The sequence below is a fragment of the Loxodonta africana genome, chromosome 1 (genome assembly GCF_030014295.1).
Source record: "Loxodonta africana isolate mLoxAfr1 chromosome 1, mLoxAfr1.hap2, whole genome shotgun sequence".
Classification (NCBI taxonomy): domain Eukaryota; kingdom Metazoa; phylum Chordata; class Mammalia; order Proboscidea; family Elephantidae; genus Loxodonta; species Loxodonta africana.
This window is the reverse complement of record NC_087342.1, coordinates 95,827,132-95,848,991: the sequence shown is the minus strand read 5'-3', so window position 1 is coordinate 95,848,991 and position 21,860 is coordinate 95,827,132. Positions and strand designations below refer to the sequence as shown.

Here is a 21,860-nt window from a genome sequence, read left to right as displayed (position 1 = left end):
GGGCAAACGTCCCCCACTTGAGAAGCACTGGTATGAATAGGGAAGAGGCCCAAAGGACCAAACTTAATACTGTCTAATGTATAAACCACTTAAGACTTTCCAAAGCACCCTTACTGTACCTGTTCTTAGTCTTAATTTGCAACACACTTGTGACGTGTAGTTTTAATCCTCATTCTGCAGACTAACAAGGAAGTTAAATGACCTCCTGACATTCACACAGCAAGTTGGGGATGGACCATGGGCTGGAACCCAGGGACGGACCCAGTTTGAGTCTAATGTTCTTCTTCTAGGCTACTTTTTGCTAGCAGAAGCAAAATTTATTGACTCTTCTTTAAAGGCAGTTTATACATTTAATGTCCATCTTCAGGAGCTGCACAAGAATTTGTAGCCAAGGATTAAGCAGCAGAGCAACCAAGGAACCTGCCCCAGTTCACAGATTAGCACATTCTGTACCAGAAGGGATTTGCCAGGAGTCTCTGGGTTTGATAGTACTGAGATGATTCTTTTTTGGAAACCCAGAAGAGCCAGTAAAGTTTTACCAACCTTGCTAGTGTTTGCAGTGGCATGGGTCCTGTGTGCATTTTTAAAATAAAATAAGCCAAGACTGTGGGCCCTAGAAAATGTCTTTTGTTGTCTGTAGCATTACTGTCTGAGAATAAAAAAGTATCTCTAAGAACCCTCCCTTTTGTGCCTCAGCAGCTTCAAAGCTGTCTCGCTCCACTTTATTTGCTTTGGGGCTCTGAACATTGTCTTAGGCTGCGCTGATGCTGGGCAGTATTGTCGCGAAAATGGAGCAAGTGTTCCCATGATTGCCAGCAGATTTTGTTTTGGATGTAAGGACACAGTGTCTTCCCTATACACTGAATGTAGCATTTTCGTTTCCGATGAAAGTTTCCAGATAAGATAGGACTAGTGAAATTACCTGTTTAAACAGATAATTGTAATTCAAAAGTGTGAGAATTTATCTCCTGGCATAGATGGCTAATTACTTGTTCTCTTCTAAGTCTATAGGACCTGGTGCAGAATGTTGTACCTCAGAGGGAAAATGTGGCCTTCCTTACCAAAACCAAAACAAAACCCATTGCCGTGGAGTTGATTCCGACTCATAGTGACCCTATAGGACAGAGTAGAACTCTGCCTCGTAGTGTTTCCAAGGAGTGGCTGGTGGATTTGAACTGCCAGCCTTTCGGTTAGCAGCCGTAGCTCTTAACCAATGCACCGGTAAGGCTCTGGGCTTCCTTAGAACGCTACTTAAAATGGACCCTTTCCAAAGCTGTAGATGTTCACCTGCAAAAACTGGAGGCTCTTGGGCTTTTTCCTGTGATTTCACTGCCCAAGGGTCAGTTAAAACTGCTTTACCCAGAGGTCACGTTCCTATTAGTCAGCAACCATGAATGAGGCTTTCTGGGTGCTCAGCCTGTGCGAATCCCTGTCTTCAAAGAATTTGCTGTCTGGTTATATAGATGGAACTAGCTCATAGGAAAGAATGAGAGCTCGGTAAAGATGAGGTATATTGAGTTCCGGTTGACTTTTAACTGCTCCTAAGAGCTTGGCGGAAGCAATAGCCAGGAAAGTCATACCTTGGTGGATGATGGATTCACATCGATTTGGAAGGAAGAGGAACCACATGCAGGAAGGCGCAGAAGCAACCACAGGCAGGGTGTGTTCGTGGAGCACTGGCCAGCCTGGCTGTGGTAAGTGAGATGTGCTTAAAGAGGGTGGAGTGAATTTCAGAGGAAGACTTTTGAAAGCCAAGCAAAGGAGAGTTCTGATTTAATGTGAAAGGAAACAGTGTCAACAATGCTTTTGAGCAGGGTAGTGACAAGATGAAACCAAATATGACTAAGAGGAACCAAGGAGAGGCAAGTTATCCTTAATCAGCCAGCCAGTTGGGGAATGATGCCTGTGAATCAATTTTAAGAGAGATAGGAGAAAGGAGAGCGAAGGTATGTAAGGGAAGAGTGGTTAAAAGAAGGTTACAGAGCTAGTTGAATAGAAATTCTGAGAGGACGTGAGCTGGCAGCCTCCCCTTGGCCTCAGCAGAACTCCTGTAGTGCATCTGACTCCTTCCTTGTACCAGTGGCTACATGGCTAGGAACTTGGATATGCTTCTCTCCCTTGAGGGGCTAAAATTCTAAATAGCAAACAGCTTTTTGTGAAATCCTTACTGAAAGGAGAAGTTGAACTCACCTAGGATCCTGCATCTCCTTGTAGAACTTTTAACTGATGTGTTTTTATTCACAATTACATGTGAGTTTGAGTTTATTCTTCATGGTGATTCCCTTGGTTCATAAGGGCATGGATGAAGGCTCTGGGAGTTGCCTTTGGCCATGGGGAGCTTTGGATGAATGGGAGGATGGATGATGGAGAAAGAATGGAGAGAGGGAGGAAAGATGGATGGACAGATGGGATGGATACAATGGATGGATTGGATGGGATGGATGGACAGATTGGATTGGGCGGGATGGGTTAGATGGGATGGATTGATGGGATGAATGGGATTTGATGGGATGGATGGGATTCGATGGGATGGATGGGATGGAGGGATGGATTGGGTGGGTGAGTGGGTCCCCAGTAAGACTGTAGAAGTTAAGAGCAATAGAAAAACTGCAACAAGGGTAAGTATGAAAAATGGTTGCAGAGTTTTAAAAAGTCAGTTCAGCACACTTATAACTGAGTCAAGACTTTTAAGTATAATTTTGGTACAGCCAGAAAGCTTGTGAACTAAGTCTGCCCTATGATTAGTTCTCATGCATAAAAGTAGATTTATTTTCTCTTCTTTGGCTGCTTCTCATACTTGTCCTCAGCCAATGCACTAAATACGTATTTGAATTTTGGGGGGACTGTCACATGGAGGAAACCCTGACGGTGTAGTTGTTAAGTGTTATGACTGCTAACCAAAGGGCCAGCAGTTTGAATCCACCAGGTGCTCCTTGGAAATTCTGTGGGGTTATATTCTGTCCTATAGGGTCACTATGAGTTGGAGCCGACGCGATAGCAACAAGTTTGGTTTTTGGCTTGGTTTTATCACGTGGAAGTGGCTTCACTACCAATGTTCAGGCATCTGCAGCACATTCCCTTATGCCGAAGTGGCCCTGCTGTGCCACTAGCAAGCCTTCCCTTGAAGGGAAGGGCCCTGGTTCCCGTATTCCTGAGAGAGTTTTCATTGCCCTGCCTACTCCTCCAATACAGACTTCATTTCTAGTTAATGAGAGACTAACAGGTTTGGTCAGTCTCTGGTCCTTGCCGTCCAGACCAGCCCTGGGAGCAGGGCCTTGTCACACCACACCGTGTTTGCAGCACAGGATCAGGACAGTACTTAGTACTAAACCCTGTATTCTTCTGTGTTTGCATTCAGTGTACATAAGTGATACAAAAGGAGCACTAGGCGGGCGAAGCGCTGACCAGGACTGGCCCAGGAAATGAGGAGGAGAAGGAGAGCCCCCGGGTGTTATCTGATGCTGCCATCAGTATACACCAGGAGAGCATGTTATTTCGCAGCTAAGCAGCAAAAGCGCCTGTCTTTTTATTAACCTGTGTGAACCTTTCTATTTATTTAAGTCAAATCACAAATAAAAGCAAAATAAAGACAGGTATATGAAAGTGGTGTTGGTTTATCTAAACAACAAGCTTTTATATAGCAAAGTAGTAACCCCAAAACCCCTCAGTAAGACATCCTAGTTTCATTAGGAATTTCAGCCTTTTTTTTTTCCCTGGAAGATCAGAATACAGAGAACTGGTGCACCAGTGTAGTATATCCCACAGTCATTCGTTCATTTTATTGGTGGGTGAGTCTTCAGTGCACAAGGTACAAATCATTGACAGCATCAGGTTCCAGCCTCATATAAGGCAGCCTGATTGCACTGTGCTTCCTATTGTTGAAAAATGGTGAATAGACTTTTTAAAAAACTAGTTGAAGCAAAACTAGCTCATGTTTTTTAGTATTTTGGCACAGACAGTTACTACTTTCTCTCGGTGATAATTGTTTAGTATCTCTTCTTTTAGGAAAGATTACTATGACTTGTGTATAATTTTAGGAAGAACTCTAGGATATTGTGGGTTCACACTCAGATCGGTGATAACCAAATCACTTGCTGACTTCGAGTGACTGCGCTACTCCACTGGGACAACTATAAATTTGTGGAAGAACAAATCAGAGAGATGGTTATTTTTAGGTTTCCATTGAGTACAGGATCACAACTACTGTGTCTTAAATTGCCCTTCCAGAAAAGTATGATGAGTAGGACTGAACTTAATCTATGTCTCTGTGTCTATAAACATCCTCTTTAAAAAAGTATTTTTAAAAATTAGCCAAATTTTGGCTCGAGGTAGTTCTTATTGCATTGTGGAAGTGCAATTCAGGATCTGGTCCAGCTGCTGTCATCGTTCAGCAGACTTGAGGTGAAGTTCTGACCCCCCTCTCCAGCAAGTAGGAAGGTATCTCTATCTTATCTGTGCTTTTAAGAAGGTCTGCCTAGCTCGCCTCTAAGTAGACGTTAGATCCCTGTGCTTACAGCTACAACAGCAGCTCAGTGAAAAGCTTAGGGACGACTGAGGCGAAATGAGCACCACCTCAACCCCTGTGGACCTGAAGGGCCTTTCTCCTTCACCAAGAACAATTTCTCGTCCCTTCGCAAATGTGGGGCTGCTCCAAGGAATGCAGCCTTTGAAAACGCGTTCCAGTAGAAGTTGAGTAGGCCCTGGGGAGCTGGCCTTAAACCGGGAGTCAGATAAGGGGTTCTTTTCTGAGTTTATCCAGCCCTTTATTAAAAAAATTAGCGTGGATAAATCCAGCCTTGCTGCTAGTCCTCAAGTGGCGGGAACCGATTTCTCCTAGAGGAGGATGGTGGCCTTCTCTGTCAGACTAACTGGGTTTTGTAATCATGTCGATGGCCTCAATTTTTGGTGCCTGCCATCTGATCCATCTATCTCTTGGTCTGTTTTCCTTATTGGTAGTGGCATGACTGTTATAGAAGAGAGATCACTGATGCCAGGTTAGGTAAAATGTTTGGCATTTTTTGCTTTTCACTGAGATAAAAAGTTGAAGAGTTGCTAGGCCCCAGAAGAGAGTGAGCATTAGATGTATTGCCAAACCCTACTTTTAGGCTGGGATTGGGGACGTTGGCCACCAGAACCTGTTACGCCGGGTCTCGGTCTCGGAACCTGAAATGTAGATAAGCCTCCCATTTGAATATACCTCCATCCCACTGGTGGGGAAGGCACTTCCCACTTGGTCTTCTGCCACAGGACGCTCTGAACAAGCTGTTCTTGGAATCTCTGCCAGGCTTTTCCTCTACAACTGGGTGTTATGTTTCCTGTGTTGTATGATCCTCTTGTGACACCTGTAATCCTGTATATGGGGTGTCCAGATCATCAAGTGGTTTTGAAATACAATGGGCGCCCTGCCCTTTTTTGAAGTAATGGTAGTTAATTTGGACACAGGGGCGGGGGCGGGGGGGTGGGCAGGAAAACAGCTTGTGCCACAAAGCCACCTTTCTGCATCAGTTAAACATCAGTAACTCCAATATGCCGTTTTCTGGGTGAAAAGGAATTAGGTAGTGTATTTCTTCCCAAAAGGCAAGGAACCTCAGAGAGTAAATAGAGAATCAGCGATAACCCCATAATCTGAACTAGTCAAATACCACACTGAATGGTCTGAGGGCCGGGGCACGCAAGTGGAAATCTGAAAATGCACAAGTCTTTAGTCCTCTCTGCCAATTGCATAGAACTTCTTTATCTGTAGAATGGGAATGCACAGCAGCTCCTTGGCAGAGTCGTGAACTCCCCGTCTCCAAACATTCCAGGCAAGTCACAAGGCCCATGCTTTGTAAAGGCCCATGTGAAGCGTGTGGAGCTTTGGACTGGAAAGCAGTTAAATTTAGGGTAAAGGTAAAGATTTTATAGAAAACAAGTACTATTTGTTTTTTGGGTTTTCTTTTCTCTGTGCATTTTTTCCTGCACAGAGACCTTTGATTATTGTATTGGTTCTAAATCTTAAGATTTTTATGCTTTTCTTGAGTCGTTTCGGATGATTGAATGTTGTTGGGAAGAACTGAGTTAGAGCAGCTTGTTTTAAGCTCCTTTAATTTCCACCTCTGGGTGTGTGTGACCCTTCTACCAGGCCCTCCAATATAGTAGAACCTGAGAGCCTGTTTCTACCAAGCCCACACTCGGTGAAGGGAGTGGGTGCTGTGGCTGCCGAGATGGTTGCAGCCACAGCTTGCCTGCTAGAGGCACGGTTGGCTGATGGCATTTTGTCATTTTATGAAACACCAGCTGCTCCACTCACCAATGCTGTGCCCTTGATCAGGTTACCTCATCCCTCCGAGCTTGGAGATCCTTACGTACTTGTCTCAACAGATCTTTTTGGTGATTAAAGAGAGCATGTTAAAGTGCTACCACAGCACCTGGCACATAGCTGATGCTCCATCAGTGGGGGCCTGCCCAGCCCCCAGGTTCGCCTCCTCAGGATGTTCAGTTCACTGACACCACCAAGCAGCTAGACACATATTTCTGGCCTTTTGAAGCTTTATACGGAAAACAAAATGCAAAAGCGGTTTCAGTGCTTCCCACTGCGGGGGGCGGGGGGAGGGGGGTGGTGAGAGCTTTACTCTCACTTTTCCTCATTCTTGGCACCTTTGACCTCTGGCCTGATCAAAGGGCATTTTCCTTGAATCACTGTTTTTAGCCTCCTGAGCCAGGTACTTTTTGTCAACTCCTAAAATCTGAAATCTGTAAAGATTCATTCCAGGTTCTTTTATTACAGATGAAGACCCTGAAATCCTGTGAGGTCACTTGGTCACTTGGTGAGGTGGTACAAAGCCGGAGCAGAACCCAGATCTCCTCCCAGTTCTTTGTGCCCCTCATCCCACTGCAGGGAACCTTGAGGGCTGTGTCTCCAGCAAGCCTCCTTCAGAGAGCCAGGCCTCTCGGGGGTGGCATGACCCAGACTCTTGTGTTCCCAGGCCTAAGCAGCTGTTTAAAAGCTTTTTTTTTTCCCTACTTGGAAGAGCCAGTATTCCTGTGACTTAGTGGGGTTCTGACACTCCAGGTAATAGTCTGAGAAATACCCATCATCTTTCAGTTACTAATTCAACAAATATATATTGGTGCCTTCTAAGGGCCAGGCACCATGCTAGGTGCTGGGGAGATGGCAGTGTACAAAAAAAGTCGTACCGAAAAGGAATTCTAATCACTGAGGACCCAGCAACCAGGGATTTTTATTTCTTTCCAAAGACTTTTATTTTTTATTAAAGCAATCAAGTTCTGATTGTCCATATTCCATCAAGCTAATGGAAAATATCAGATTTTGTGCCTCTCCACCCCAAGTTGTGCCTAGGTTCAGGATTCCTAACATAGTTGTCAAGCCTCGGGAAACCCCTTTGGTCATTTTTCACAGTTACGGCTGAGACTCCTATTCTCAGCACCCATTTGGTCCCTCTGGGCCAATTTTGGGTGTAAGACCCTGGAGAAGGTGATCATCAGTCTACCTTCTCCACCCATTCTTGGCATTCACTGGGTCTTTCCAGGTGCACTTGGAAATGGGGAGCCGGGGAGGGGGAGGGTAGGGTGGGGAACGCTCCTGTCATCCTCCAGCATGTTCATGCAGCTGCTTTTGGTGTTGGCACATCTTGGTGTAACATAGGGGGAAAGTGAGACTATGAAGCCTCTTCTACCCAACAAAGCAGCATGAGAGATGCCTTCTTTGGGAATTTGGAGCGTGGCAAGGAAGAAATGTGGGTTCCCTAGGGGAGGTTCCCGTGGGGAGGAGAGAGCTTTGGGTTTGAATCTCAGCTCTGCCTCTTACTAACCCTATGACCATGAACAAGTCTCTTGGCCTCTATGTATTTTTTCTGATTAATAAAACAGACATAATACTACTCGGCTGGCTTTTTGGTTTGAGATGCGGGGTAAAGCCAATGTATGTGAAGCTCCTAGCACCATGCCTGGTATCTAGGTACTCAGGAGACAGTCGCTGTTTCAGCTGCAGTTGTTTTTATTGCTGATAGAAGTGTCGTTCACCAGCAGTAGCCTACATCTGAAGTCAAGGCAAAGCAAGTGATGTACTAGGATGTTTAACAGCAGTGTTGAGAGAGTGTTGTCAAGCAGGAAGGCTTTGTGACCTCGGTGGAGGAAACTGGCACTGGCTCATCTAGAAGTTGACCCCATCTCTTTGGATGATGTGATTTAGTGAGGACACTTAGCAACTTGAAATGGACTGATGTTTGGCCTCCGCAAGGTTTTGTATGGCAAGGACAACCTTCAGACCTGGTCTGTGCGTGGGGCATCCTTTGGCTCTCTGGGAACCATAGTTTCTTTCACTTGGTTTGGTTGTCAGGTTGCACTTTTGTTTACCGTCACTGACTGTCTTCACTCTCTTCCAGGGGCTCCACGGGCCTTACCCCTTCGGCCAGTCTTAAATGGGTGTCTCAGCAAGAAGAAAAATTAACAAAAGACACAAGGCTTGACTTTGGGGGGGGAGGGCAGGGGTTCCTCTGGATTGCAGACCACATCGCATGGACCCCTGGCTCTGACCCCTCACCCGGAAGAAGAGGAAGAAGCAGAACAGACTAGTTATGAGTAAACTCAGTATGCATGTGTGAATGCTGAATCACAGGAATGGTGTTGAGGCTACCAAGAAGAAATCATGCAGCCACCTTGGGGTTTGTTTATTAGGCGTCAGTCTAAGAAGTCATTAGGTCACTTGGGAAGGGAGAGAAGGTTAAAATGGGGGAAAAAAGCCATCTTTTTAAACAAAAATTATTTTGCCTACAGAGAGGTTGTAGTTTTGAGCATATGTTTATGTTTTTTCCCCTCTTTCCCCACTTTTTTCTTTTAAATAAGGGATAACGTACTCTTCATAGAATAGCTGCTTGTTCTGGAGGCGATGAGGTTAAAAGCTAGCGTGGCATGTCTGGGGACTCTGCAGGTCAGTGCTGCTGGAGTATATCTGCCGAACCACATGACTTAAGACCTTCCTGACCGCGTTTGTTTTTGATGGCATCAGCCAATGGGTTATCACCCTTTTCCTCCTCTTTTCTTTTTAATCTTCTGTTGATTTACACCTTGGACATTTGTATTCGTCAGCCCTGTGGCTTGTTACCATCGGGACCTCTCCGAAGACCAAACCTCCTGTGTGGCCAGCAGAGGAAGCCTTGAGGACAGATCTCGGGTGACATGGGAGTTTGAGGCCAAGAGGTGTCCTTCTGCACATACTTGTAACAGTTCACGTTGCTTTTCTTCCGTGTTTCTCTTGGCAGAGAGAAATGCCATCATGCTTACTGCGCTTTTGGATTCTTTGTATCGTGGCCCCCCATTTGCTCTAGGAACAGTGCCTCTGGCAGGGGGTGTGTGCGCGCCCCGTGCATTCACCAGCGACTTTGCAGCGGGCAAGTGTGAAGGTGTCACATGCTTCTCTGTTGTCACACAACCCCCTTCCCTGCATTTCCCTCCACTTGTCCTTTTTGGTGTTTTCACAGCCTGTTAATGGAGGCTGAGCTGTTAACCGAATGAAAATACAGCCCCTGACGGGGAATTTGCTATGGGGAAGGGCCACAGTCGTGACTGCTTGATCTAGGAGACTACATTTACATGAACATGGGGGGGTCCCCACCCTGAGCAGGATGTTGGTTATTGGCAGGGTAGTGGGGGAGGAGCAGCCTAGCCAGAGCTAGCCGGAGCAGAGGCGAATTGGCTGGCTGCTCATTTGTGCAGGTGGCCCCACTGGCTTCCTGTAGACGCCGGCAGGTTGAAGTGTGGATATCTCCGTGGAAGCTTGAACCAGGCTAGCACAGCTGTCTGCCAAAGATACAAGAATATGCAAAGTCCCTCTTCTCACCCCTTCCTTCCCTCGAGTCTTAGTTGGTTTGATAGGTTTGATAGCCGGGGATATAAGGGAGCCAGGAGTGTGGATCTAAGGTGTGGTTACAGGGTCATCTGCCTGTTGCCACACCCCACCCACCCTGGGGGTGTGAGACAAGCCAGGGAGACCAGGTGATGAGTGGCTGCAAGGGGTCATATAGCCTGGGTGTGGGTGAGGGTCTGCCTGCCTGCCTGTCTGTCTCTGTTTGGGTGTCTGAGTTCCAAAAATGTGTGCTGTTTGTTGCTCCTCATCCTCTTCTGAGACTGTGGTTTTTTAAAGTTTGATTGTGGGAGAAAAGCTTGTATGAGATTTCCCCCTTTGCCTCCCAACTTCCCCCAAAATAAAGGGAGGGAATAAGCTTTGGTCCTCTGGAGGAGCCCTGGGGGAGGGTGGGGCCCACCTGCTGAGAAGAGGCAGGGCAGCCAGGGCTGGGGCTGGACTAGGGCTTAGGTGTTCCTGCAAGTGCCCGTTCCCTAGCAGAGGGGCGGCCCTACCACATGCCCAGGTCACAGGGCTCAGGATGGTGTTTGTCTGAGGGCCCAGTAAGGCCCATACTGCTACTGCTACTGCTGCTGCTGCTGCCGTTGGTGCCAACCTCCTGGGACACCACCACCCTGGAGCCCCTGCATGCCCAGCCATTCCTCCCTGCGTGATAGCCCTCAATGCAGTACCTCCCCAGCTGTCCACAGCAGGGTAATGGGAGGTTTCATGTTCCCTAGTTTCCTGGCTGCCTCATCTGCCCCACACTAGGTGCCCTTTCCAGGTTCCCAAGTAGGTGTTGCCTGCCCTGGTTCAGCAGGGGCTTCACAGGCCACCGTCAGCAGGTCTGGCCCTGCCAGGGTCATCTTGCGCCTCCTCTTGCCTGAAGGCAGTCTTACCTAGCCAGTTAAATGTCCCAGGCACATTGGCCTCCCTCCCAAGAACAAAGCATTTCTTTGCACACCCTTGGAGGAGGTGAGTTCCTTGTAGAGGGCCAGAGCAAACCGCAGCCGGGGGTGAAGCAGGGGATCCATGGCTTTCACAGAACAAGATGGGCATCAGAGTACCATTCATTCTGCCTCCTCACACTGGCCTTAGCCCTGCACAATGCTTGGAGCTGCTCTTTTCCCCTCCTGGTAGGGTGAAGGACGCCACCTTCTCAGCACCAGTAGTCCCTGTTCCTCTTGGAATCTACGCCAAGTGGAAGGCCGCTTCTGGGCAGGACCACCAGAGAGGCACCATCCTTAGGTGCCTGAGCCCAGTGCAGGAGGCAGGGGCTCAGGCTTGGGAAGAACCCGTCTGTGTGCATGGCGTGAGGTGTGTGTGAGTGAGTGTGCGCACGCGTGCATGCCTTTTTTCTTTTTTGTCAAGGGGACAGTTGAATTTGGGGCATTTTTCTACAAGAAGCAGTCACCCTTCTCTCCCCCAGTAAGGACTGGCAGTAACCCTAAGCCCATCAGAGGCACTTCCAGCGTGGAGAGAACTGCTGGTGTGGCCTCAGGGTGGCCAAGGTAGGAAGTGGGCACGGCGATAACACCTCCTCCAGTTCAGTCTGAGCCCCAGCAGGTGAGGGAGTGGGGCTGCCAGGGCTCGAAATGCACGCTGATTCCCCCCATCCCACCCCACCCCACCCACCTTTCCTTTGTTTCCTTGGGTGAATGCAGGAGCGGCAGTGGCTGCCCCTCCACCTAGACAGTGGTGTGTGTGTCAAGTGAGCTGGGTGGATGTTTGTGGTGGGGCCTCATGGTGCCTGGGAGGAGACGAAGATGAGGATGTTTTTCTTTACTGTATAAATGAATATTTGTATGATTAAATTAACACACACATTAAAAAGCAAAAAAACATTTCCCCTTGTCAGCGAGTTTTATTGCACCTTCCAGCCCCCTGTGTACCTGCTTGGCCCGAAGGTGGTTCTACGATGTGTATTTTTGGGTCTCTGCAGATGAGGAAACAGACCTTGAGGTTCATTCTGTGTTTGGGAAATCAGTCCTGGGGTGATAATTGGATCTGCTGCTCTTCCTGGCTCCCGGTGGCCAGAAAGGTGAAGGAATGGTTTCCAAATGGCCGTTAGGCCCCTAGGGTATGTACCATGCCTCTGTCGATCACCCTTTCCCCGGCACATAAGAAATCCCAGCTGAGTTAGTGCTGATCTTAGGCCCTTACTGTGTGTCTGGCACCTAACACAGATACAGGACCGTTACGGAAAAAAAGCAGGGCGTCACTGGCATCTTTCCTGTTGGAAGACAAGGCAGAGTTAGGAGGGACTCCCTCGCCTTCACACCCAAGCCCCAGCATCCTAGATTTAGAAGTAAGAGTGCATCTTCCCTGATGTGTTTCCCATGGTAGTTGGGTATAGCCCCTGGGTGCTCTAGGCTCCCTTTCTGGTATATTATGGATCAGGTAGGTTTTTGTGGGCTGGTCTTGGATCATGGAGAGCACATTCCAGGCAGTTGACAAGCAGACTTGGAACCCACCCCACTTGCTATGTGAGACAGACCTGTGAGTTTGGGGGCTTACACTATAGCCAGGGAGCATTGAGTGGGAGTTGAATACCATGAAAGAAACTGTTGATTGGCAGATGGCATATGGCGCTCAGGGAATCCATGCATTTATGTCTGTAGCACTCTGAAGAGCTCAGAACTCGCCTGTCCTCTGCTACATCATTACCCCTTTGTGTTGAGGAGAAAGTGAGGTCAGAAAGGGAAGGGAGTTGCCCGAGCCTCACTGCTTAATGAAGCATGCTTAGATGCATAGCCTCCCAGATGCTGGCAGTATTTTCATATCATTGTGGAGACAGCCTTTCATCCACAGACCCCTACACTGGATCTTCACCTTGGCTGGCAAAGCTGAGTGTGTGTTCTAAATGATGGTGGTCCTGGGTATGAGCCAGGGGCCCTCCTGGCCATCTCCCTGTAGGCTGCTCACTAAGGGAAACTATGGCCAGAGATGGCATGAGAGAAACTGAGGTACCCATAAAAGAACTGGCCCCCTGCCCCAGGAGCCTGAATGCAAGGCTCCTGTTCCTCAGTGAACAGTGATAGCCTGGTACAGAGCCCAGGGCAGTGGAGCCTGGGAGACTGGCCCAGAGACCCCCTGGGCTGAGTGCCCCCACCCCTGCCCCCAGTGCCATGATAGTGCACCTGCATCCTGCTTCTTTCCAGGTGCCCAAAGCTGTTTGCTCTCTGCAGGGGAGTGGCCCCCACCCCGTCACCTGGGTCTTCTGGCAACTCAGACCCACTCCCAGGCCTTCCCCAATACCTCCACTGCTAAACAGTTATTTGCTTGGCAGAATCTGTTTATCTTTGGGGCTGTAACCTGTCAAGAAGTCACTAGGCCCTGGGAGAAAGAAGTGGATTTGATGGTAGCTTCTGGCCAGAGCCATTCCCACGGGGGCTGGGTGACAGGGAGGGGGCTCTCAGCTGAGCTCTTGGCTGTAGGGGGAGGTTTGCGGTGGTCTGGACCCAGCCCTCCTGGCAAAGCAAACAGCCTCCCTGCAGCTCAAGTTGTACCAGGTGCCTCCCTCCGTGTATGAGCAGGCCCCTCCCTCACCCGCTTTCTGTGACCCAGCCAGCCACTTTCTCAGACTCAACCTGGTGTCCAGCACTGTGTGGTGGCTGAGAAAACAGAGACACCAAGTGCAGTCATGGCAGCCTGGCTTTTGAAAGTGGGAATGGAGCAGGGAGTAGGCAAGACCACTTTGAGATGAGACAGAACGTGTGTGGGTTTGGGGTGAGGAGTGTCTAGACAGTGAACTATTTAACAGGTCAGCGTGACTGATGGGTCTCAGATGATGCTTCTACAAAATGGAGATGCACTAGCTTAGAAACCAGGACCTGGAATACACGGGGTTTTTTTGTTTTTGTTTTTGTTTTTGTTTTACATCCTTTTTAGCCCCTAGTTCTAAGACGCTGTGTAGGGGCAGTGCTTCCCAAACCTGAATGTGTTAAAAGGCAAATTCTGATTTAGGAGGTCTCAGGAAAGGGAGCAAGATTCTACATTCCTAACACACAGGTGAGCAGATGCTGCCTGTCCACGGACCGCACTTTGAGTGAGGATAGTAGAGGGTCTGAAGGGGATCCAAGACACCCCCCATCCACCTGACATTTGAAATTCAGCTGGAGTCTAGTAGGGCTGTGCCGGCCAGGCCTAGAATTTGAAGGCGCTAAAGTGATTTCGAGCAGTAACAGTCAAAATGTAGATCATTGTTCCTCAGATTTCTTTAGAGTTTATCCAGGCTGTGATTTCTTTTTTGAAAACATTTCCCTGTCACAACAAACATTTGATGTCCACTGTAGTTCCAGCTGACCATTTATGACCAACTCCTATTAAGCTATTTACATGAATTATCTCATTTAATCCACACAGCCACCTCCTAAGATAGATATTCTTACCATCTTCATTTTCTAGATAAGGTAACTGAGGGCAGGCAGGCAGGCTTGGTGCTCAGTTTATGAAAAAGTAAATTCCAAGTATGGTGAGTCCTATGAAAATCGAAGTGTGGGTGCCTGAGGAACATGGAGGAAAGGATTTTAATGTAGGCCCAGGGGTATCTGGGAGGCTTCTCTGAGGAAGGAACATTTAAGCCAAGATCTAAAAAAGGGGAGTGGAGAGGTGAGGAGGGAGTGGAGGACACAGCCTGTGGGAAGATGGGAGAGAGGGTGATGGACTCAGAAACTGAAGGGAGATCAGTACTTCCTCTATAAAATGGAAAGGATTCTATAATGAATATTTTTTTTGGATGCTCTTATTTCCATCTGTATCTGGACTTAGGATAATAAAGACTTTTTCAGTTACTGCCCCAGCCCAGCCCAGGGAGCTCTGCTGCCCTCACCACTTTGCAGTTCATTTAGTCATCCATTTCTTCTTGCTGGTGACATTAAAAAAAAAACCCGTTGCCATCAAGGCAGTTATGACTCTTAGCGACCCTATAGGACAGAGTAGAACTGCCCCATAGAGTTTTCCAAGGAGTGCCTGGTGGATTCCAATTGCCGACCTTTTGGTTAGCAGCCGTAGCTCTTAACCACTATACCACCAGGGTTTCCGCTGGTGACATAGCAGTGACCAAAAGAGACAAAAACCCCTGCCTTTCTGTGGAGCTGGCATTCTAGTCAGAGTAGACAGTAAACAAAGAGGTAATACATCAAGAGGTGACAAGAACTCTGGAGAGAAACCGAAGTAGAGAATAGGGAGCAGTAGTGAGGAAGAGAGGAGGGACTGCTCTTTAATACAAGACAGTAGAGGAAGGCTTCACTAATAGAAAGAGACTAAAAGGAAGCCTGTGGATATCTGGAGTAAGAACATTCCACCCAGAAAGTTCAAGTGCAAAGGCCCTGAGGTGGAATCATGGCCAGAGCAGAATGAGCGAGAGGAAGGGTAGTAGGAGACGAAGTCAGAGAGGTATGGGCCTTGAGGTCACTGAATGGCTTTGGCTTTCACTCTGGCTGACATGGGAGCCATCAAAATGTTTCGAGCAGAAGGAGGAACACATCAACACTTTCTCAGACCCCTCTGGCTGCTGTGTGGAGAATAAACTGTAGGCGGCAAGGGCAGAAGCAGGGAGACCAGTAAGGTGGTTGATGGGTGGTGTCAGTAGAGAAGGTGAGAAGTGGTTGGATCCTCAATATATTTTGAAAGTTGAGCCAACAGTATTTGCTGATGGGTTAGATGTAAAATGTGAGGAAAGAAAGATGATTCCTGCAATTTCGGCCTGAACAACTAAAAAGAGGAGAAGTGGTCTCGAGGGGTAGAAATCGGGAATCCACTTGGGGCCTGTTCAGTGTGAGATGCCCATTAGGCATCCGGGGGAGACGCTGGGCGGGCCAGTGGATATCCAAGTCTGCGGTTCAGGGGAGAGGTTAGGGTAGGAGACGTTATGGGAGAGTCAGCAGCGATTAGGTGGGATTTATGGCTTCAGGGCTGGACGAGGTCGTCAGAGGCGAAGAGAAACACCCATCTGTCACACACTCCCTTAAAGCCTGCCTTTTGCCTCAGAGAGCTTTTCTCACCCTGAAGACCCTTAGACTCAGATATGATGGCTCCTGGTGGCCTCTCTCCTGTCCTGGCAGTCCCTTTTCTTTCCCTAGAACCTGTGTCCCAGCCCTCTCCTCACTGGTGCTCATAAAATGGATGAGGGGCTGGATCCTGTCCATGCCGAGGGGCCGGCGTAACCCCCACCCGGGAGCAAGGCAGTGAGAACGAGGAAGAGTGAAGCAAGGCTCCTGTGGTTTTGTCCTCCCAAGGACGGTCTGGAGCCCTGGAGCCAAGACCTAGGAATTCCTCCTTTGGGGCTGTGGGAGAGGGCAGAAGTCTGAGAGAAGAGAGGAGCTGTGTTTGACTGGGGGTCAGGCCCACCTGCACCATCCCCCAGTCCCTCACCAACAGCCAAGATACCTCATACCCCTAAAAGGCTAGGTGTTGCAGCTTGAACCCCCTGAACAGGGCTCTCTGACTCAGGTCAGAGAGCAGCAGGACTGAGCAAGGGTCAGGGAAGGATTAAGGCTGCGCTGTAAGGAATACCTTCTCAGGATATAGCTGCCCTAAGCCACATTGGGGCAGTGATGAGGAGGATATGTGGAGAGCAGGAAAGATCCCTTGGGGGTGCTGGGAGCGTGGCCACCTCAGAGCCGGTGCAGGGTGGGCCCAAGGCCAGCAGAGGGCACCATGTGACCCGGGCCTCATATGGAAGGGCAAACGTTACCTGGCCTGGCCTTCCCTGCAAGTGTGTCCGCCAAACTCCCTTGCCTCCAGGACAAGAGTCTCCTGTACTCTGAGCTCCCAGGGAGATGAGCTTGAGTCTGGATTCAGGCTCTGCCCCTTGTCAGCCATGTGGCTGTGGTCAGTTTATTGAAGCACTCAGGACCTCAGCGTCCTAATCTGTAAAATGGCACAGTGGAACAGACAAAAAAAATCCCTACATCGTGGAGCTGACATGCAGTAAAATGTACGTCAGGTGATGAAAAGTGATATGGAGAAATAGAAGAGGATAGAATTCAAATCCTTGAGAGCTGAAATCCATCATAAAAATGTTTAGTATTCTATACCTGACAGATGATAAATGTCCAACTTGTAGTGACCATTGTTATGTTATTATGACCTGCGAGATGTGAGGAGGCCTGGGATTCCTGAGGAGAGGGGGCTGTGACACTGGGCAACTGGGAGGCAGCATCTAAAACTCTGTAGTCTGCCCACGGGTCTCTCCCCAGACCACAGCTCTAATCTCCAGCAAACCCTTGCCTTTTCTTGGTCTGAGGTGAGAGCTGGAATGCAGGAAAGGATAATTCAGAGAGAGGGTCTAAAAACCAAAACAATCCACTGCCATCAAGTCAATTCTGACTCATAGTGACCCTTTAGGACACAGTAGAACTGCCTCATAGGGTTTCCAAGGAGCAGCTGGTGGATTCGAACTGCCAACCTTTTGGTTAGCAGCCAAGCTCTTAACCACTGCACCACCAGGGCTCCGAAGAGGTTCTAAACCAAAAAAACCCATTGCCATCGAGTCAATTCCGACTCATAAAAGCGACCCTAATTTCCTGGTTCTGAGAAGAGGAGACGGTCCTTAGCAGCTGCATGCAGAAAGCTCTCGGTATGCACTTGTTGAATGTGTAGGAGAGACTGGTGGCCTGCCTGGTGCTGGTCTGGCCTGATTTCTAGAGGCTGACACTGCCCAGCCTGAACCCCAGACAGCAATGGGGGCTCCTGGAGAGGAGCAGGGGTTACAGCTGTGCCCACGGTTGAGCATGACAGCCCAGAAACCTATGCCTGGGAACTGGCTTGGCTACTGGTTTACCACTTCCAAGGGCAGAGGCGTTGACACATCTGCATCCAGGTGCCCACAAGGACCTGTATCAGTACCAGAGTCAGGTAGAGGCCAGGGCCACAGGTGGGCAGCGAGGTGGCATTTGTGCCCCATTTTCATTTGCTGGTATCAGAAAGGCTCCAGGATCCTCCTTTTGCTTCCCTGCTGCTCCTTTCATTTTTCTCACCGGCTTTCTCCCACCTCTCTGCCCCATACTTTCCAGCACACCCTAACAGGGGCCCATGCCCATGGGGGTGAAGGCTTGGGGTATGTGGGTGCCTGCAGAGAGCTGGTGGATCTGGGACAGTTGTTACCAGGGTAGGAGCCTTGGGGTAGGGAGGGGAGTTAATGTGTGTGGAGCCCCTGCTGGGCTCCCTGATGTGGGTCATCTCAGGCTTATTAAGACGCTGCCCCTGATGGGGAAGACCAGACCTGGGAGACAGAAAAGTGAACACCAGAGGGGAATCGGTGGGTGAGAGAGGCCCATGCAGGAAGGTCTGGGAGAGCCAGCCCTCTCTCCAGCACATGGGGACAGTAACCATTCCGAGCAATCCCACAGTAAGTGTGGGGCCACTCCCAGCCCAGGCTCTCTCTACACACCTGAGCCAGCAGGGCGTGCCAAGGCCCCCAAGGGAAGAGAAAGAATCAGTGGTTGGGAAACAGCCGACTCCAGCTGGCTTCTGGTTCCCTAGCCTGGCTGCCAGCCTGAATGGGGTGGGGGGTGTCCAGTGGGAACCAATCACAGTGGCAGTGGTTGGACCCGAGGGAAGGCAGCCTTGGCTCTCAGGGCTCATTTGCATGGACCGATGAGGAGTTTGCATCTTTGAGAAGTTGCAGCTGTGGAAAGGGATGAGCTGCTGGGAGCCATTAGGCCTTTGGCCTTGGGGGTGGGGGGCCCCTGCTGCCAGCCAGCCCCACCTTACCTGGTGTGAGGAGCACTTCTGGGTACCAGGCCCATTGGCTGGGGATGCCGGCTCTTCTCTGTAGGACACACAGGTTCAGAGAGCAGAGAGCCCCCTGCATACCTGCACGTGGGCACACACGGAGTCACAATTATGCAATCCAACGTGTGTGTGCAGTTCTGAGCCCCCATCCCCATGCAGCAACATATGTACACACCAGACGTGCCTCCACGGACTGACAACACTGGTGCCCACTCGTCACCTTGGTTCACGCACAACTGTACCACCACACCCACAGGGTCGTGTCATCTCACACCAACATGTGTGCACACTCAATAGTTGACATTTTTAAGCTCAGTTTTCTCCATAAGTCAGGCTTATATGAAATTCTTTATATTCCATCCTCACAACAACCTTCTGAAATAAGCACTATTTTCTCTTTGTTATTAACATCTAACTTGTTATAGTAGAGAACAGGAAACCCAACAGTTCATCTTGGTGAACTCTCTCCTATGCACGCATCTGTATAACCATCACCCGTGTTAAGATCCAGAACGTGCCAAGCGCCCCAGCAGTCTCCCACGTGTACCTTCCCAGTTAACAGCCTGCACAAGAGAAGTTACTATTCTGATAAGCTAAGTGCCATGATTATTCCCATCTAATAGATGAGAAGACTGAGGCTCAGACCCATGGTCACATGGTTAAGAAGTGGCTAGACTGGAACTAGTAACATACATGTGTACACTCTCACATTAATAGAGAGCCACTGACACAAAAGGGGTGGAAGGGCCAATGTTTTTCCTGTGGGAAAGCAGCAGAGAAAATTTAAGCTTTGTTTCGACCATGCCCTTGGGAAGGCACTTCTTGGCTCACAAAGGAAACAGCAAGCTCTGCGTGCTCAGGGGCTGCAGCTCCTGACCTGGGGCAGTGGACACAGGACGTCTCAAGGGGCACACAGAGCACAGTGTGTGGGGACAGGGGATGTACATTTGGGGATATTTCTGTACTAGAAGAAGTCACTCAAGCATGTTTATCATGTCTGCCATCTATGAAAACTGCTGGCGAAGCGTGACATTCATTCATTCTCTTAATAAACATGTATCAAGTACCTACCTTGTGCCCGGCAGTGTCATAGGTGTTGGGGATACAGCAATGAAACAGGCATGAAAGATCCCTGCATCTTGAAGCTGACCTTCAGTAAAATATATGATATGTTGGGTGATGAAAAGTGATACGGAGAAATAGAAGGGCAAAGGGAATGGGAGTGAGGACACAACTTTAAATTGGAGGACAGGGAAGTCCCTACTGAGAAGGTGATCCTTGAGAAAAGATCTAAGGTGAGGGAGTGATCATTGTGGATGCCTGGGGGAATGGCATTCCAGGTGAAGAGAATAGCCAAAACAGAACAAAGCAGTGCCCGTAGTATTTAGATGCCAGTTATGGGCCTTGTGAAGAGCAGATTCTGGCACCTGCCCTGCCCTTAGTGCTGTGTGACTTTGGAGGAGCCACTTACCCTCTCTGACTCTCCATCCACATGATGTAATGAGCTGCCTTGCCCACCTGAGCCTTCTCTGTGTCCTCAAGAGTCAGCTCTCACCAGCAGGGGAGCTTCTACGGCCACCCCCGGGTCCGGTCACAGGGCCTTACCAAGTTCCACAGCAACACCTCTGGCTCCACCACTCTTACCCCAGGGCTGGTGACAGCCTCAGTCAGGATCCTGACCCCTGCTTTCTTGATGGTATGAAGTCCACCCTGTCTGCTTGCTTCCCTTCCCTTTTATCTCTTGAGAAATAAAAGGTGGTGCATACCACACCCCAGGGAAACTCCCTTTACATTGATCAGGGATGTGACCTTAGTAAGGATGTTAAAATCCCGTCCTAATCCTCTTTAACATAAACTTAAAATCACAAAATGGAGGACAACCACACAATACTGGGAATCATGGCCTAACCAAGTTGACATATATTTTGGGGGGACACAATTCAATCCATGACAACCTGCCTCATATCTGTAAGGAATGCTGGCATTATTTCATCCAAAAAAATTGGGATCCCATGGGTAAAAAAGAAGTTGGGGAGGCAACTAGCAATCTCTTCCCTACACAAGCCGTGTACTCTTCCTTCTCTGTGCCTTAAAAAACTCACTCTGACTAGAAGAATCCCGGCGGTCATGGTCCCCAAACCTGTTGGCCCAGGACAGGAACCATTCCCGAAGACAACTCATCAGACATGGAATGAACTGGTCAATGGGTTGGACAGAGATGCTGATGAGGAGTGAGCTACTTGTATCAGGTGGACACTTGAGATTGTTGGCATCTTCTGTCTGGAGGGGAGATGGGAGGGTAGAGAGGGTTAGAAACTTGCAAAACGGTCATGAAAGGAGAGACTGGAAGGAGGGAGCGGGCTGACTCAACAGGGAGTATGTAGTAAGGCGTATATAAGTTTATATGTGAGAGACTGACTTGATTTGTAAACTTTCACTTAAAGCACAATAATAATTATTTTAATAAATAAATAAATGACCAAAAAAAAACCTCATGCTCTTTCCTCCACCTGTGATGCCCTCCACCCTCAACCCCCATCCCAGCAGGTAAGGAGGCAGCAGCACATTACCTGAACCTCTTGGGGTTACCAGTAACAGAAAACCCCCAGGGTTGCTCAAGTGAAGGGGGGAGGGTGGAGTTAATGGTCAGAATGGTAGAATATTCGCCTGTGTCTGGTGTCCCTGAAATAAGTGTCCTTCAGAGGGGAGGGGCGGGATCTTTCTGGCCCCTTGCTCTGCAAGGACTGGGAGCCAGTGTGGAATCATTCTGTAGAAGCAGATCGGTGGGGTGGCCCTGTGCCTGGAGCTGGAGATGCAGCAGTGAACAGCCAGGCCCAGGCCCTGCCCTGAAGGAGCTGACGTTCTGATAGGCAAGACAGTCAGCACACAGACACATTCATCTCAGGCTCCTCTAAGTGCCAAGAAGGCAAATCAGGGAAAGGTGGTAGGGAGTGACCAGGGTGGTTAGGAAGCACCAGGCACACAGGTGGCCATAAATGAGTGTTAAACATAGCCCTGGAATCCGAACGCTGTAGACACGAAGGGGCAGGTGAGCATCCATTGGAGCACGGCACCAGGTGGAAGGCCCCAAGGCAGGTGGCAGGGGCTGGGGCCCAAGCCTGAAGAAGAGACAAGAAACCACGCTGGTACTGAGGCTACTCAGAGGAGCTGCTGGGTCCAAGATACCCGCCAAATGCCCACGGTCCAGGACTGGGGTTCAGTGGGTTCCCTGAGTGGTCCTCTAGCGGGGTGGTCCTCTAGTGGGGTGGCCCAGGCGTGC

The 21,860-nt window shown here is 49.1% G+C and overlaps 1 protein-coding gene across 1 annotated transcript in view; it reads left to right on the top strand.

The window, feature by feature from the left end:
- ILRUN (inflammation and lipid regulator with UBA-like and NBR1-like domains) overlaps positions 1-13,183 on the top strand; it is a 123,146-nt gene extending 109,963 nt beyond the window's left edge. The window contains exon 5 of the mRNA XM_023540197.2: positions 8,385-13,183. Within this exon, the coding sequence (XP_023395965.2) occupies positions 8,385-8,420 (36 nt within the window). The 3' untranslated portion in view covers positions 8,421-13,183. The remainder of the gene's footprint in view (positions 1-8,384) is intronic.
- The last annotated feature ends 8,677 nt before the right edge of the window (positions 13,184-21,860 follow it).